This window comes from Pavona decussata, unplaced genomic scaffold (genome assembly GCF_977016875.1).
Source record: "Pavona decussata unplaced genomic scaffold, jaPavDecu1.1 SCAFFOLD_303, whole genome shotgun sequence".
Classification (NCBI taxonomy): Eukaryota; Metazoa; Cnidaria; class Anthozoa; order Scleractinia; family Agariciidae; genus Pavona; species Pavona decussata.
The window spans coordinates 397,402-409,858 of record NW_028145699.1 but is presented as its reverse complement, the minus strand read 5'-3'; the positions used below and the strand labels follow the sequence as shown (position 1 = coordinate 409,858).

Here is a 12,457-nt window from a genome sequence, read left to right as displayed (position 1 = left end):
TGAGTCAGTGAGTCAGTCACTCAGTCAGTCGGTCAGTCAGTCAGCTAGCCAGCCAGCCGGCCAGCTTATCTGTCAGTAAGACACCCAGCCAGACAGTGGTTAGTCAGTCAGTTAGCCAGTCAGTCAGTCAGTCAGTCAGTCAGTCAGTCAGTCAATCATCAAGATTTCCAAATTCCAATTCCATCCAGAATCCGAGATTTAGAGATTTCCCAGTCACTAGACTTCTACCATACCGTCTGTGCGTCTCAAATTTAAATCTACCAATTAGAAGTCTACGTTGAAGGGGCAAGAAAATGTTTAGCATGGTGCGAAATTGATATTGCTTTTATTTAGTCGGCAATGAAGTGTTAGTTTTTGGTATGACGTACGAAAACCAATTTTGACTACCGCTCGTGTTGCGGAGTATGGAAGGCTATCAAGCGTTCTCAGGTTATATATTTTCCGTGTCTACGCGCAGAACAAATATATTTGTTTGGCCACTCTAGCTCCAAATTTATCAACCGTTCATGCCTGTATTACACTTTAATTAGACCCAGATTAGGTAGATAGTTAGTATAGTACCATAAGGTCATAAGTGGAGGTCGGGGATTAGTTTACTCAGGGACATTTGACGGCCTCGAGAATTAACGCTGGTTTACACGTATGACCTAAGCATAACCATAAGCCCAAGCATAAGCCCCAGAAACCAACGTCTAAACAGGGGCGACGCAAGCATAAACGCAAGCACCGGAAAAGTAAATCGTTCATTTGTCTTGTGCTTGCGCTTATGTTTGTGTCGTAATGCCGCCCGTGTAAACCGGGATAACACAAGCGTAAGCACAAGAGAAGAACAAGCAAAAACATCTCGGCCTCGTTGCTGAATACCTCCTCGGCATCCGCCATTTTGGATTTTAAAGTATAGGGCCAAAATTTAATTCACTACACCTGCGTATGTCACCTAGTGCTTATGCTTATCTCACCTGTAAGCCAGCCTTTAGAACTCACAGAATTGTGACATTGCTTTAGTTGTAATCACACACCTCTGTGATGAGCATAAATGAGATCTACAAAAACTAACGGTATCTGAAATTACACTAAGAACTGTATTAGATTTCTCTGTGTCTTAGTTTTGCCTGAATCATCTTCCATTATTTTGTACCATAGTCTAAAAATGATCACGAAATTTGAGTTCTGTTGTAATTATACAGAAGGGGTCTTAAAATTCACATTTAACCCCACCACAGGTCATTCGCCAGTGCATTTTGCATTTTCTTATTATTTTGCGCCTGTACCCTTTTTAATTTATAACAATTTTGTGACCAATGTGTCGTGATTATCATGTAATACATTTGGTTGTATTCAGCTTTTTCTGTAAACTTTGCCTGTTTCCACTGCACTGTATGGCTATGTTGTAAGCTAGGGGAAGCCTAGACCTCACAAGCCCTCGGTTTCTTGTCCCTTATTCTCCGTCACCTAGCTTATTTGTATACGTACCAATGTGTATAACTATAACAATTAATCCACGAGCGCGCGTTGGATATAAGATGATAGATAGCCAACGAGGTGCGTAGCGACGAGCTGGCTATCTATCATCTCATATCCAACAAGCTTTAAGCGGAATAATTTTTTTATTAAAAAAAATCGCGAAATTTTCAAAGATCTTTCTGATTTCGTTTTGCAAGAACAACCAGAAGATAATTTAATGCTCGCTATTTCTCGGGAATGGTTTTATGGCTCAAATACCATGATGGCCGCTAAGTCAATTAAATCCCTGGAATTGCACTATAAAATAATCCAGTTTTAAATGATGTCTGTAATGTGTGACATAACAAATAAATTTTCTTTCTTCCTATTTTCATAATATGGGAGGAGCGTTACCAGAGATGCAACCTCGGTCCCAGGGTCTTTCCTCGTCACTTCCCAGGGAGCGAGAAGAGAAGAGACCCTGGAAACGAGGTTGCTGGAAATGACCAATCAGCAACAGGCTAGCTTCGGCTGTGCTTCAACAGGGCAACTTGCTTATAAGGTAGAAATTAAAACGTTAATGTGCAGAGGGCTTCGGTCTTGTTGTGCACAGGAATATTGTAGAACCTTACGTCTCATTACTCACCGCAACATGTTTCAGTTAAAATAAATGAATCATGAAGTCATTCTCTCTTTGTGTGTGAAGACTCACGTAGTTTTGCAAGAAGGTCTTCGAAGGCTTGAAAGAGGGTTTTCCGGTAGTAGTTGTTCTTCGTTTTACGTACGTAGGCACGTCGTGTTTGCCTTTGCCTGTGGTTATTTGCCTTCTACATCAGTAAAACTTGTGATGTTCTACATATTGCCTAGTTGTATACTTTCTTTTTACTGATCTCACTTAATATTGATGTAATTATTGTAATGTGCATGTACAATATTAGTTACAAATCCTCATTTTTATTACATGAGATTGAAGACAGTTTGTTTCATTAAGTTATGGTCCTAGAGAACATCCGTACAGCTCAACTCGCATGGATATGTGGTGGTACCATGATACAGCGTAAAAGCGCACATATCTGGCCATAAACTTCTGCGTTAAGATGTGTGAAACGATTGTTCCACGGTCTGAATTTCCGGAAAAAACCTAAGTAAAAATAAAAATAAATAAAAAATAAATGACTTTATTTAAGTGAGGACTGAGAATTTGGCGCCGTGGCGCTAATTGGGGACATTATAACCCGGTGAAATAAATATCCCACCGCGTAAGAGGCAAATCGGTTGGCTATATATAAAAGCGTGGCCTTGGAGAGGAACTTGAACCTGGGGGCTCCAGATTACACATCCGGCGCCCCTAACCACTTCCACGTCGCCTCCCTACAAAAAGAGATACATAAATTTTATTTAAAAGAACAGTATTAACCTTAAAGTTCTGAGTTCAAATATTGTACTTTAACTCCCTCTTCAACCTGGCTAGTCTTTCATTGCTATTGGCTTCTGAGAATTCTGTATTATCTTGTTTAATCGATTACTTGTGTTGTTCACTTTTGCCTTTGAGTCTGTTTGCTGTACTGTGCTCTCTTATTATTGCCTAAAAAACCTTGAGATACTTGCAAAACATCAAAGCCATACTACCTGTCCTGAGTGATGAAACGATTTCCCGTGCTTTTCTCGGCTGTTTTTGTTAGCTCGTTGTGAGGCCATTTTCATCAACCAGTGAGTGTCGATGAAAGTTTTAACAACTCGCCACCAAAAACAACTACACAGTGTTTTTGCTCAGCCGATAACGATGTTGCAAAATCTTTCCATAGGAAATTCGGACTAAACAAGTTGATAGTTTTAAACGATTTTCTAATAATTTTGATTTTCACGTTTACACTGAGTGGTTGCCAATAACAAGCGAACCATCGCCTTCAAAAGAGTTAGATAAAGTTTGGTTTTGATTGACTTCAGTGAAATTTATTCCGTTTAAATTACTTTACATTTATTTGTGGTCCTGTTCATATAGTACAAACGTTTTTATCCTTGCCCTACAATTACCTTCACAGCACCATTTTCCTTGTATTCCTTCCAGCTTGTTCCGTCTGAACTGAACAGTATTTTGTATGACCGCACCCACTGGTCATAGGAAGGCCTCCCCTGTGTGGCGAGTTTTGTCAGCAACTTCTCCTTCTCAAGATCAATTTGCAGCCATTCTCCTTGATTCGAGGCTCCCGCCGCCCAGCAACCCCAACCACCGCTATTAGGTACATTATTGAGACGACCTCGCCACGGCTCATGCTGGCTATTTGAATAAGACGAAGAAGCCGTTACGGCTGAGTTTGGTATGTCGTTGTTTTCCATTCCAAGTGCGCGGATGACGCATTCTATCGGAAAATAACAAATACTGAAGCTGCTTCTAATGCAAAATTCCGAGAAATAAACAGCACTACATTCTCATATCACGCGCTCGGAGTTTTTTCTACAGATTCACAAGCAACATACAAAAACGAGATTGATCTCAGATAAAATCCGTTTCAGTTAAACAAGCGAACAGTTTTACTAGCAATGCATGTTTCAAAGACATATTTAAAAAACAAACTGCAGTTGTTTAAAGTGCCTATGAAGTAAAAAAAATTGTTTTTTTAAAGTTTACCATGTCTTAATTACGAAATTATAAAAAAAAAATGCGCTAGAAAAAACAATAAGATGCTTGTTTGGTCGTACAAAGTAGCCCAAAATGACAAAAAAAATGTCCCGGGGACTGGGAACTAGTTTAGCGTTTGATGACGTAGGAAATGCCTCAGAGATTTGTTTACAACACATCTCGCCGTGTTGTTACAAGGAATCACCCAATATTTTTATCGCAAAAATTTCGTGTTCAAAGTTTCTGCCCCCAAAAATGTCGGACAATGACGAAGTAATGTACTTTACCGAAACTTTTCCAACAGATATCTGAAAGAGTCAAGCGATTCAGACAAAATGGAAGTTGCTGCAATCGTTCGACCCGATGCAGATCATACTGGCGTCGAACAGCTCAAGAATAAGACGAGGACGAAGATCAAGATGGCCTTACCGCTACTGTTCTGCGCGCTCGATTCGAAGCCGACGTTTCGATGAATGATTGTCTAGTGCTAGGATATATTTTGCCGAAATGAAAAGGCGAAGAATTACGTAATTTGCTGGAAATTGTCTCTCCAAACTCGATATATCCACACACAGCTGATCATCGTTGCCTTTCGCTTTCGAGAGCTTTGGCTTGAATCTTTCCTCTGAATTCGGGCAAACCGAATTTACTTCTGCCGTAAAGTTTCGTCTCTCGGGAAGTAGTGTATGCTTATTCCCGGCATGCCAGTTTTTTTCGCGCAGTTTGTCATATTGGAGTTATCAGCCGCATAATAAGTCGCTGAGATCGCAGAAACTCCCTTGGCCGGCATGACATTTGTGTGTTTCAAAGTATTTTCTACGTCACAACCTTGCAATACGATCGTTTTGGTCGCGCGCAACATGGAGACACTTTGCGGCGCTAAATTCGAACCTTTCAGGGCTCGTAATTGCGGATTGAGAAGGTTTTGTTCATTAAAACCAACATATTCAGACCGAGAAATTCATGAACTAACAAACCGTGACAAAAAATTTTTTACTTCATAGGCACTTTAAGTGTAAAAATGAGAAGACCCTGGCAATCATACCCCTCTTGTTCTCAGAACATACGCGTTTATTCATGTAAAGTAGTACTGAGGGCGCTGATTAAATCAATCTGTGGGCTCAGCTCCTCAGGAATACGAGCTCGAGTATTTAGTGATCATACTTACCTCCACACCTCAACGATGACAGGCAAAGCAAACTACTTCCACAGTCGGAGTCTTTACTGCAGGTGAATGGTCTGAAAGTATTCTCCATGTAGTTTGTCAAATGCTCTTCTTTCATATCTTCAGGGTGAGACTTATGCGTCTTGTCATTCAGCTCACACACTCTGTCCTTTCGATAAAAGTTGCTGCTGTGGCAACCAGTATGATCCATGCACTGCATGATACACTCTTCTATGCGCTCTGCGGGACCGGTCGTGATGGTGTGGTTCTTAAGTACCTGTCCTTGCACTGAGTAAGATGCTGTCTTACAGAGATCTGCCATCCCTGAGCTGATAAACCAGCATATCAGCAAAAGCACAGTGGCGTACTTCATTCCGGCTGGAAGGGAAACAAGAAATGTGTTAACTTCTTGGCAACAGCGAGATTAATATGCACAACATTTTCATTTTTGAAAAAAAAGGAAAAGGAAAATAAAAATGTTCAAATGCTCTGACTGGAAGAAGGAAAATATACACGCGCTTAAAAATTGTCATCACCTACAACGTGCCTCCGTTCTTGTTCTTGTTTTTTCCTTTGGCTTTTTTCTTCCCCTTTTCTTCCTCCAGCATTATTCTTTACTTTTTTCTCACCCGTAGAAAGAAAAATTTGATTTAGCCATTTACAATTTAACCTCGCACTATGCTACCTCCATACAGCCGTCGACACACCTGGCGATCTTATACGCCAATCGCGGCGAATTTGATCGCCAGCAAAAATCACAAATTTTTCATTCTCTTTCTCAACTTGAACACCTTTCTTACCTGTTCTGTTTCTGGATAGTTCGTCCAAATTGTAAAAGTTGAACGGGAGTTAGAATAATCACAAAGTAGAACAATTAACGCGAACTTGTATTTCCAAGCGACGTTTTCGTTGACGTTGCCGTCGTGGTGTCTTAAAGTCCCTAATAGGGAACCTGCTTCACCGCTCAGTGGTATTGTTTCCAACCGGCGCCTTCAGGGGCTCATTGGGAGCAAGGTGACTGATTCCCAACTTGAATTTTTAACTCGAAATGCATGCAACGTTCATAATTTAAATTCCTGTCGCTTTACATTGAAAGCCTAAAGGCCCGTTTGAACGGTATTAACATTTGACCAACATTCGTTCAACAAAAGTTGTTGGGCAAACTGGTTGGAGAAATGTTGAACGAGGTGTTCAAACGGCTCCAACACCATTCAACAATTTTGAGAATAAAGAAAATGTTGTATGGATGTTGAATGAAAGTTTCCTGTAAACCGACTTAAAATTGATTCAAGAGGCTTTCAACAATGATGGACGACCTGTTCAAGCGCACTTAACATTTGCTTCAAAAAAGTGTTGAACGCATGTTGAACCGAATGTTGAAACCGTTTAAACGGGCCTTAAACAGCTCCTCTTGTATATTAGATGCCCTTTGCGCTGTGACTATATGGCGACAGTCGGGTACGGTCTCAGAAACCTTAAACGCCCGGCATGCAGTCAGAAATTTTCATCGAATTGCCACTAAAAGTCATGAAAAAACACTCTTGAGAGTATTCGATGTTTGTTTCACGACAAAGTGTCGAAAACCTTAAATACCTTAATTGCTCGTTCTTGCTGTTCACCAAATCGCGCGATTTTCTGTTTTGAATGAAAGTTTGCTTCCAAGAGTGCGTTATTTAGACAGAGATGTTAGAAAGAATAAACATTACGATTAGTACTTTACGGCAAGGAAAAAAGCAAAAATAATCACATTATCATTGTGTTAGTTTTCCATGTTTTTCAGCTGTCTTCTTCGGTTTCAAGAAAGTCTCATTTAAGTAATAAATTGTTGTAGATAAACGGCAAATTTATCGCGCTTTGGGTGGAGCGACAAGAGCGGCATGCCAAATATAAATCTCTCTAATAGGTTTACCGACTTTGGAAATAAACTAGAAAGTTAAAAGAATAGAAAAGCCTTTACTTCCGACAGCCGTGCTTATTCGATTTGTTTCTTTCCTCTAAAGAGAAAATGAGCTCTTACCGTGAAGGTTGAAGTCATAAAAACTTTGTTATCTTGCAGTTTCGATGCTTATCTTCCGATAGATCGTAAGAATGGTTAATATCAGCGAGTTGTTTCATTTAACCTGTCCGAAATTTGAATGACAACATAAAATTAAAATCTATTTTTGATAAGTATGAATAGGAAGAAGAAACCCTTTTAGCTCTTTGCTGTCAGGTTGTTCTAAAGTTATCTTAAAATATGGCCGAATCTGCCAGGGGAATTGATATTTTAATTTCATACTGACAAAAATAATTGTTTCTTTTGAAACGACTACAATATTCTGCAAAGTCATTCGCTTACATCAGAAAACAGTTATATCCGAGATTTGAGTGACAACATAAAATTAAAATTTATTTTTGATCAATTATTAATAAGAAGCAACTTTTTCTGCCCTTCGCAGTCAGGTTTGTCTAAAGTTGTCTCAAACTATGGCCGAATCTACAGGGGAATAGATATTTTAATTTCATATTGACAAAAATAATTGTTTCTTTTGAAGTGACTACAATATTCTACAAAGTCATTCGCTTACATCAGAAAACAGATCTTTCCGTGATTTGAGTGACAACATAAAATTAAAATTTATTTTTGATCAATTATTAATAAGAAGCAATCTTTTCTGCTGTTTTTAATCAGGTTGTTCTAAAGTTACCTCAAATTATGGCCGAATCTGCGGCGGATTTCATATTTCACACTGACAAAAATAATTGTGTTTCTTTTGAAGCGACTACACTGCCAATATTCAATAAAATCATTCGCTCACATCAGAAAACATCTGTAGCCTTATTCTCAGACAAAGGCAATATCAATTCACACCCTTTTAATTTTTGTGAACTTGGCGGCAGGTGTTTTGTGTTTTCAAAAAGTTTGTTCCTAAACATTGCATGTCATTTCTTTGGTCAATTCTTTCAACAAAAATACAAACATGTAATGTTTAATAACGAGCAGGATTGTTTTTATCGGGCTTAAAACACTAATCTAAACCTCAACGTTGAATATTCTCAAGAAAGAAACGAAGTGAAAACTGTCCAACACGTGCTCTCGCACTAAACTCAAACATGGCCACCAAAACAGCCTGCGCGGTGGCCCGAGAAAACAGTCAGGGACCCAGAATCCCGTGGGGTACCTAGTCAATAACATTACAACATCTCCCCTCAGGAATCAATGAGTCTTTCTGGCTCTTTAACTTTCCGTCCAGATCTTGTAGTAATGGGTGTCCTACGAGCATCTGCTGTGAATTTGGTTGGTACTTCTGCTTCTGTGGATGCCGGTTGGTCAGTTTCAGGCAAACGTGGACTCCTGGGTGAGTCGTGAAATGTTGGAACTACAGGATCACGCAGCGGTGGGTGCATGAGTTGATCATTTGGAACTGAGATGATCTGTGTCCTATGTTTTCCGTAAATATGCCCTTGGTCATCTTCCAAGAGGTATGACCTTGGCAAAACTTCTGCTTTGCACCATTCTTGCTCTATGTTTGGACGAATTCGCACCTTGTCTCCTACCACAAGCGGAGGCAAATCTTTGCTTTGTTTGTCATAGTTCCTCTTGGAAATGTTCTGGCGAAGTTTGAGTGTTTAAAACACTTGGTCAGGGCCAAAAGCTTGTGGTAGTAAGAGCCGTTTATGATTCGAGATCATTGTGCGTGTTCAACGACTCATCAGCAATTGTACAGGTGACACACCTATATCTTGAAAAGTTGTATTGCGATACTTGAGCAGTCCTTCAAATGGGTCTTTGTGGTCTGCTGCAACCTTCTTTAGGATACGTTTCGCAGTCTGTAATTAATGCCCTCTCAGCTGCACCGTTCGATTAAGGAAACTCTGGTGAGCTTGTAGTATGGTGGAATCCCCATTCTTGGGAAAAATTCTTTGAACTCATGTGTACTGTCAAATAAATTTCTGATATTGCTGTACTGATCACCATTATCACTAACAACCTCGTCTGGGATTCCAAACCTTGCAAATATCCTCTTCAGGTTGTTGATAACACAGGTGGCAGTTTTCTGGTGAAGTAGCTCTATTTCAAAGTACTTTGAATAGAAATCAGTGACCAATAGGTAAGTGTGGCCTGCATATTCAAATAGGTCAGTCCCGACTATTTGTCATGGTAATCCTGGTATATAATGTGGATGAAGCGACTCTCTCTGCTGTTGGTTGCCAAATGCGTTGCAAATAGGGCAGCAGCTGACTTTGTCTTTGATTTGAGCTGTCATTGACGGCCAAAAAACATAGTTTGTTGCAAAACAAATACTTTTGTTTTGTCCTGAGTGTGCTCTATGAATTTCATCCAACACTTCGGTTCTCAATGGTCTTAAAACAACTAGTCGTTCAGATTTGAAGAGCAGCCCATCTTCTACGCTTAGCTCTTCTCTGAAGCTCCAGTGCACCCTGGCAAGCTCATCAACGTGCTCTTTTTCTGAAGGCCAGCCTTTCATGACATACTCGATCACCACTCTTGAAGTCTCATCAGTGCTTGAATTGTCCTTAAATTTATTTAGTGTACTTCTTTCAAATCCAAGTCCTTCAATAAGATTCACTCTGATGACATCTTCAGGTTCACTAACTGGTTCGGTTTCAGTTAGAGTTGCTCTGCTGAGGAAGTCTGAGATGACTTGTTTCTTCCAAGGAACTTAACGAACAACCAGGTCATACTTGGTGAGTGTTAGCAGCATCCTTTGTAGCCTGGGAGGAGCAGCATTCAACGGTTTCTTGAGTATGGCCTCTTATGGTTTATGATCTGTTTCAACAATAATTCTGCGCCCATACATGTATGTGTTAAATTTTTCTGCTCCCCAAACAATAGCTAACAATTCTCTCTCTCTATGTTGGCATACCTTCTCTCACTTGTAGTTAGTGTCTTGGAGCTAAATGCAACTGGTTTACCATCTTGCCTGACCACTGCACCAGGTCCAGTACTACTTGCATCTGCATGTAGCACTGTTTCCTTGCTGTTGTCAAAATAGGCCAATACAGGTGCAGTAGTTATGACAGATTTCACTTTGTCAAAAGCTTCCTAGTGTGGTTTCTCCCAAACGAATGCTAAATCTTTCTGAGTAAGTTGTGAGATGGGTCCTTGAAGATCAGCTTTGTGCCCAATGAACTTGTCTAAGTAATTGATTGTTCCTAGAATCCGGAGAAAACCTTCTTTGTCTGTAGGTGGGGGCATTTGATTAATGGCTCTGATTTTCTCAGGATCCGGTTTCAACCCTTCTGTACAACATAGCTTTCTTCTGGAACTATGAGTTTCACTTTCTGGGGAGTGGAACTTCAATCCTACTTCTCTGTTCTTGTCAAGCATTGCTCTCAACTTCTGATCCATGCCTCTGATGTTCACTATGTATTAGGAAATCATCTACTATTTTTTGAACAGGAACCCCTTAAAAAAGTCTGGTGAAATGCCGAAAGGGAGTCTTGTGAATCGGTAACGCCCCGAAAGGGTATTGGACGTTAAGAGCTTAAAACTTTCGTCATCCACTTGGAGTTGCCAGTACCCACTGTAGGCATCAAAGGATGTGAAGCTCTTTACACCTGACAGGTGATTTGCTACCTCCTCTACAGTAACCATTGATAATAAGGCTGTTTGAGAGTCTTATTGAGGTCCCTTGGGTCAATTCAAACTCGAACATCGTCCTTAGATGGTGGAATGTTCATGTCTCTAACTTTGGCTTTCCTTTTGTCAACTACTAGCATAGCTGACACCCAAGGTGTATGTTCCTCCACTTTGACAATAATACCATCTTCTTCCATCTCTTTGATTTTTCTTGTGCTGGCCCTAGCATAGCAATCGGTATTTTCATTGGCGGGTGGACTACTGGAGGTGCTGAAGGATCAATCTACAAATGGACTTTGGTTGACAGTTTACAAGGCTTGTCACTGAAACAGTCTTGATATTCACGTAGCACAGGATCAGTCTCGAAAATACTCTGGTCGTCATCTTGTCTTGATGTTTCTGAATTCATGATATGTGGCTTAGGTGTATCTATTAATTGAAGATTTATAAACTTAATCACTTCCAGATCCAGGCAAGCATCACAACCTAACAGTGGTGTGAAATCGCCTTCCACAACAAGGTACAATACATCCAGTTTTCGGTTCTTGTACTGAGTTGGAAGAGATACAGAGCCCGTGGGTCTATGGGTTTCGTTGCAAGCCAGCCTTTAAGAGGTTGGTGAATCTTTTGTAGAGGTTTCTTAGTGATTTGCGTTTAAAGGTTGTAGGGAATAACTGTGGCTTCTGCACCTGTGTCTGCCTTGTTTCGAACGTCTCTTCCTGAAATCTTGAGAGTAATCAAGCTTTTTTTGTCTTTCTTTTATCAGAAATAGTTCCAAGTTCAACAGATCCAAAATATGTGTGCACATCCTCACTATTGCCCGGACAGTCTTTATCAAAAGAAATTTCTTCCTCCGTGTCAACTTGTTAACCTTTCTTAGTAATCTCTTTGCACACCTGTACAAAGTGTCCTTCTTTCTTACACTTCATGCATTTTTTTCCAAATGCAGGACATTTATTTGGCTGATTAAAAGGTTACTTGTAACCGCAGAATGTACACCACCGAGCAGTTGCCCTGTACGTTTGACTTCTTCACAAACCGAATTCCCGATAAGAGTTCGGTACCTGCACTTGTGGGCACATTACACTTGAACTTTTGCTGTTCAGCTGGCTCAAAAGTTCTACAATAATCATGAGCACTCTGTAGAGAGAGATCTGGCTTTTTTAAGCAATTCTCCTCGTAATTCATCCGATAACACTCCACCAACAATACGATCCCTGATTAATGAGTCTTCTAGATCTCCAAATTCACATGTCAGGGACAGTCTCTTTAGTTCACTCACAAAATTATCGATTCGCTCTCCCTCTTTCTGGTTTCGCTGATTAAACACTAGTCGCTCATAGATAACATACCTAGCCCCTTCACATAGTTCCTTAAACGTCTTAAAGACATCGTCATAACACTCATTGCTCTCTCTCCCGCGTTGGAAACAAAATGACTATATTCCTCGATAGCTTCTGGCCCAGCACGATGAAGTAACATGTTTACCTTTGTTTAACTGGTTTCTCATCTTTCGTTTTCGCCACAAGGTAAATTTCAAACTGCATTAGAAACTTCCTCCAGTTTTCCGATGCGTGTGCATCCAGCACTAGTGGACCAGGAGCGCGCGAATCTCTTTCGGCTATTAGGGCACGACTTGTCACCT

The 12,457-nt window shown here is 40.3% G+C and overlaps 1 protein-coding gene across 1 annotated transcript; it reads right to left on the bottom strand.

The window, feature by feature from the left end:
• Positions 1–2,434: 2,434 nt before the first annotated feature.
• LOC146454285 (lactadherin-like) lies at positions 2,435–7,386 on the bottom strand. Its single transcript, XM_085095653.1, has 4 exons — positions 7,246–7,386; positions 5,232–5,606; positions 3,478–3,803; positions 2,435–2,584 (listed from the first exon to the last, which is right to left on the bottom strand). The coding sequence occupies exons 2-4, from the start codon at positions 5,599–5,601 to the stop codon at positions 2,435–2,437; spliced, it is 846 nt and encodes a 281-aa protein (XP_084951779.1). The 5' UTR covers positions 5,602–5,606; positions 7,246–7,386.
• Positions 7,387–12,457: the final 5,071 nt, after the last annotated feature.

What these genes read in the sequence shown, in the direction of transcription:
- LOC146454285 (XM_085095653.1), bottom strand. Translation starts at nt 5,601, where the DNA reads ATGAAGTACGCCACTGTGCTTTTGCTGATATGCTGGTTTATCAGCTCA. An exon ending in GTCATCGTTGAGGTGTGGAG is followed by an intron (nt 3,804 to 5,231) that starts GTAAGTATGATC and finishes ATTTTCCGATAG; the next exon opens with AATGCGTCATCCGCGCACTT. An exon ending in AGGAAAATGGTGCTGTGAAG is followed by an intron (nt 2,585 to 3,477) that starts GTAATTGTAGGG and finishes ATTTTTACTTAG; the next exon opens with GTTTTTTCCGGAAATTCAGA.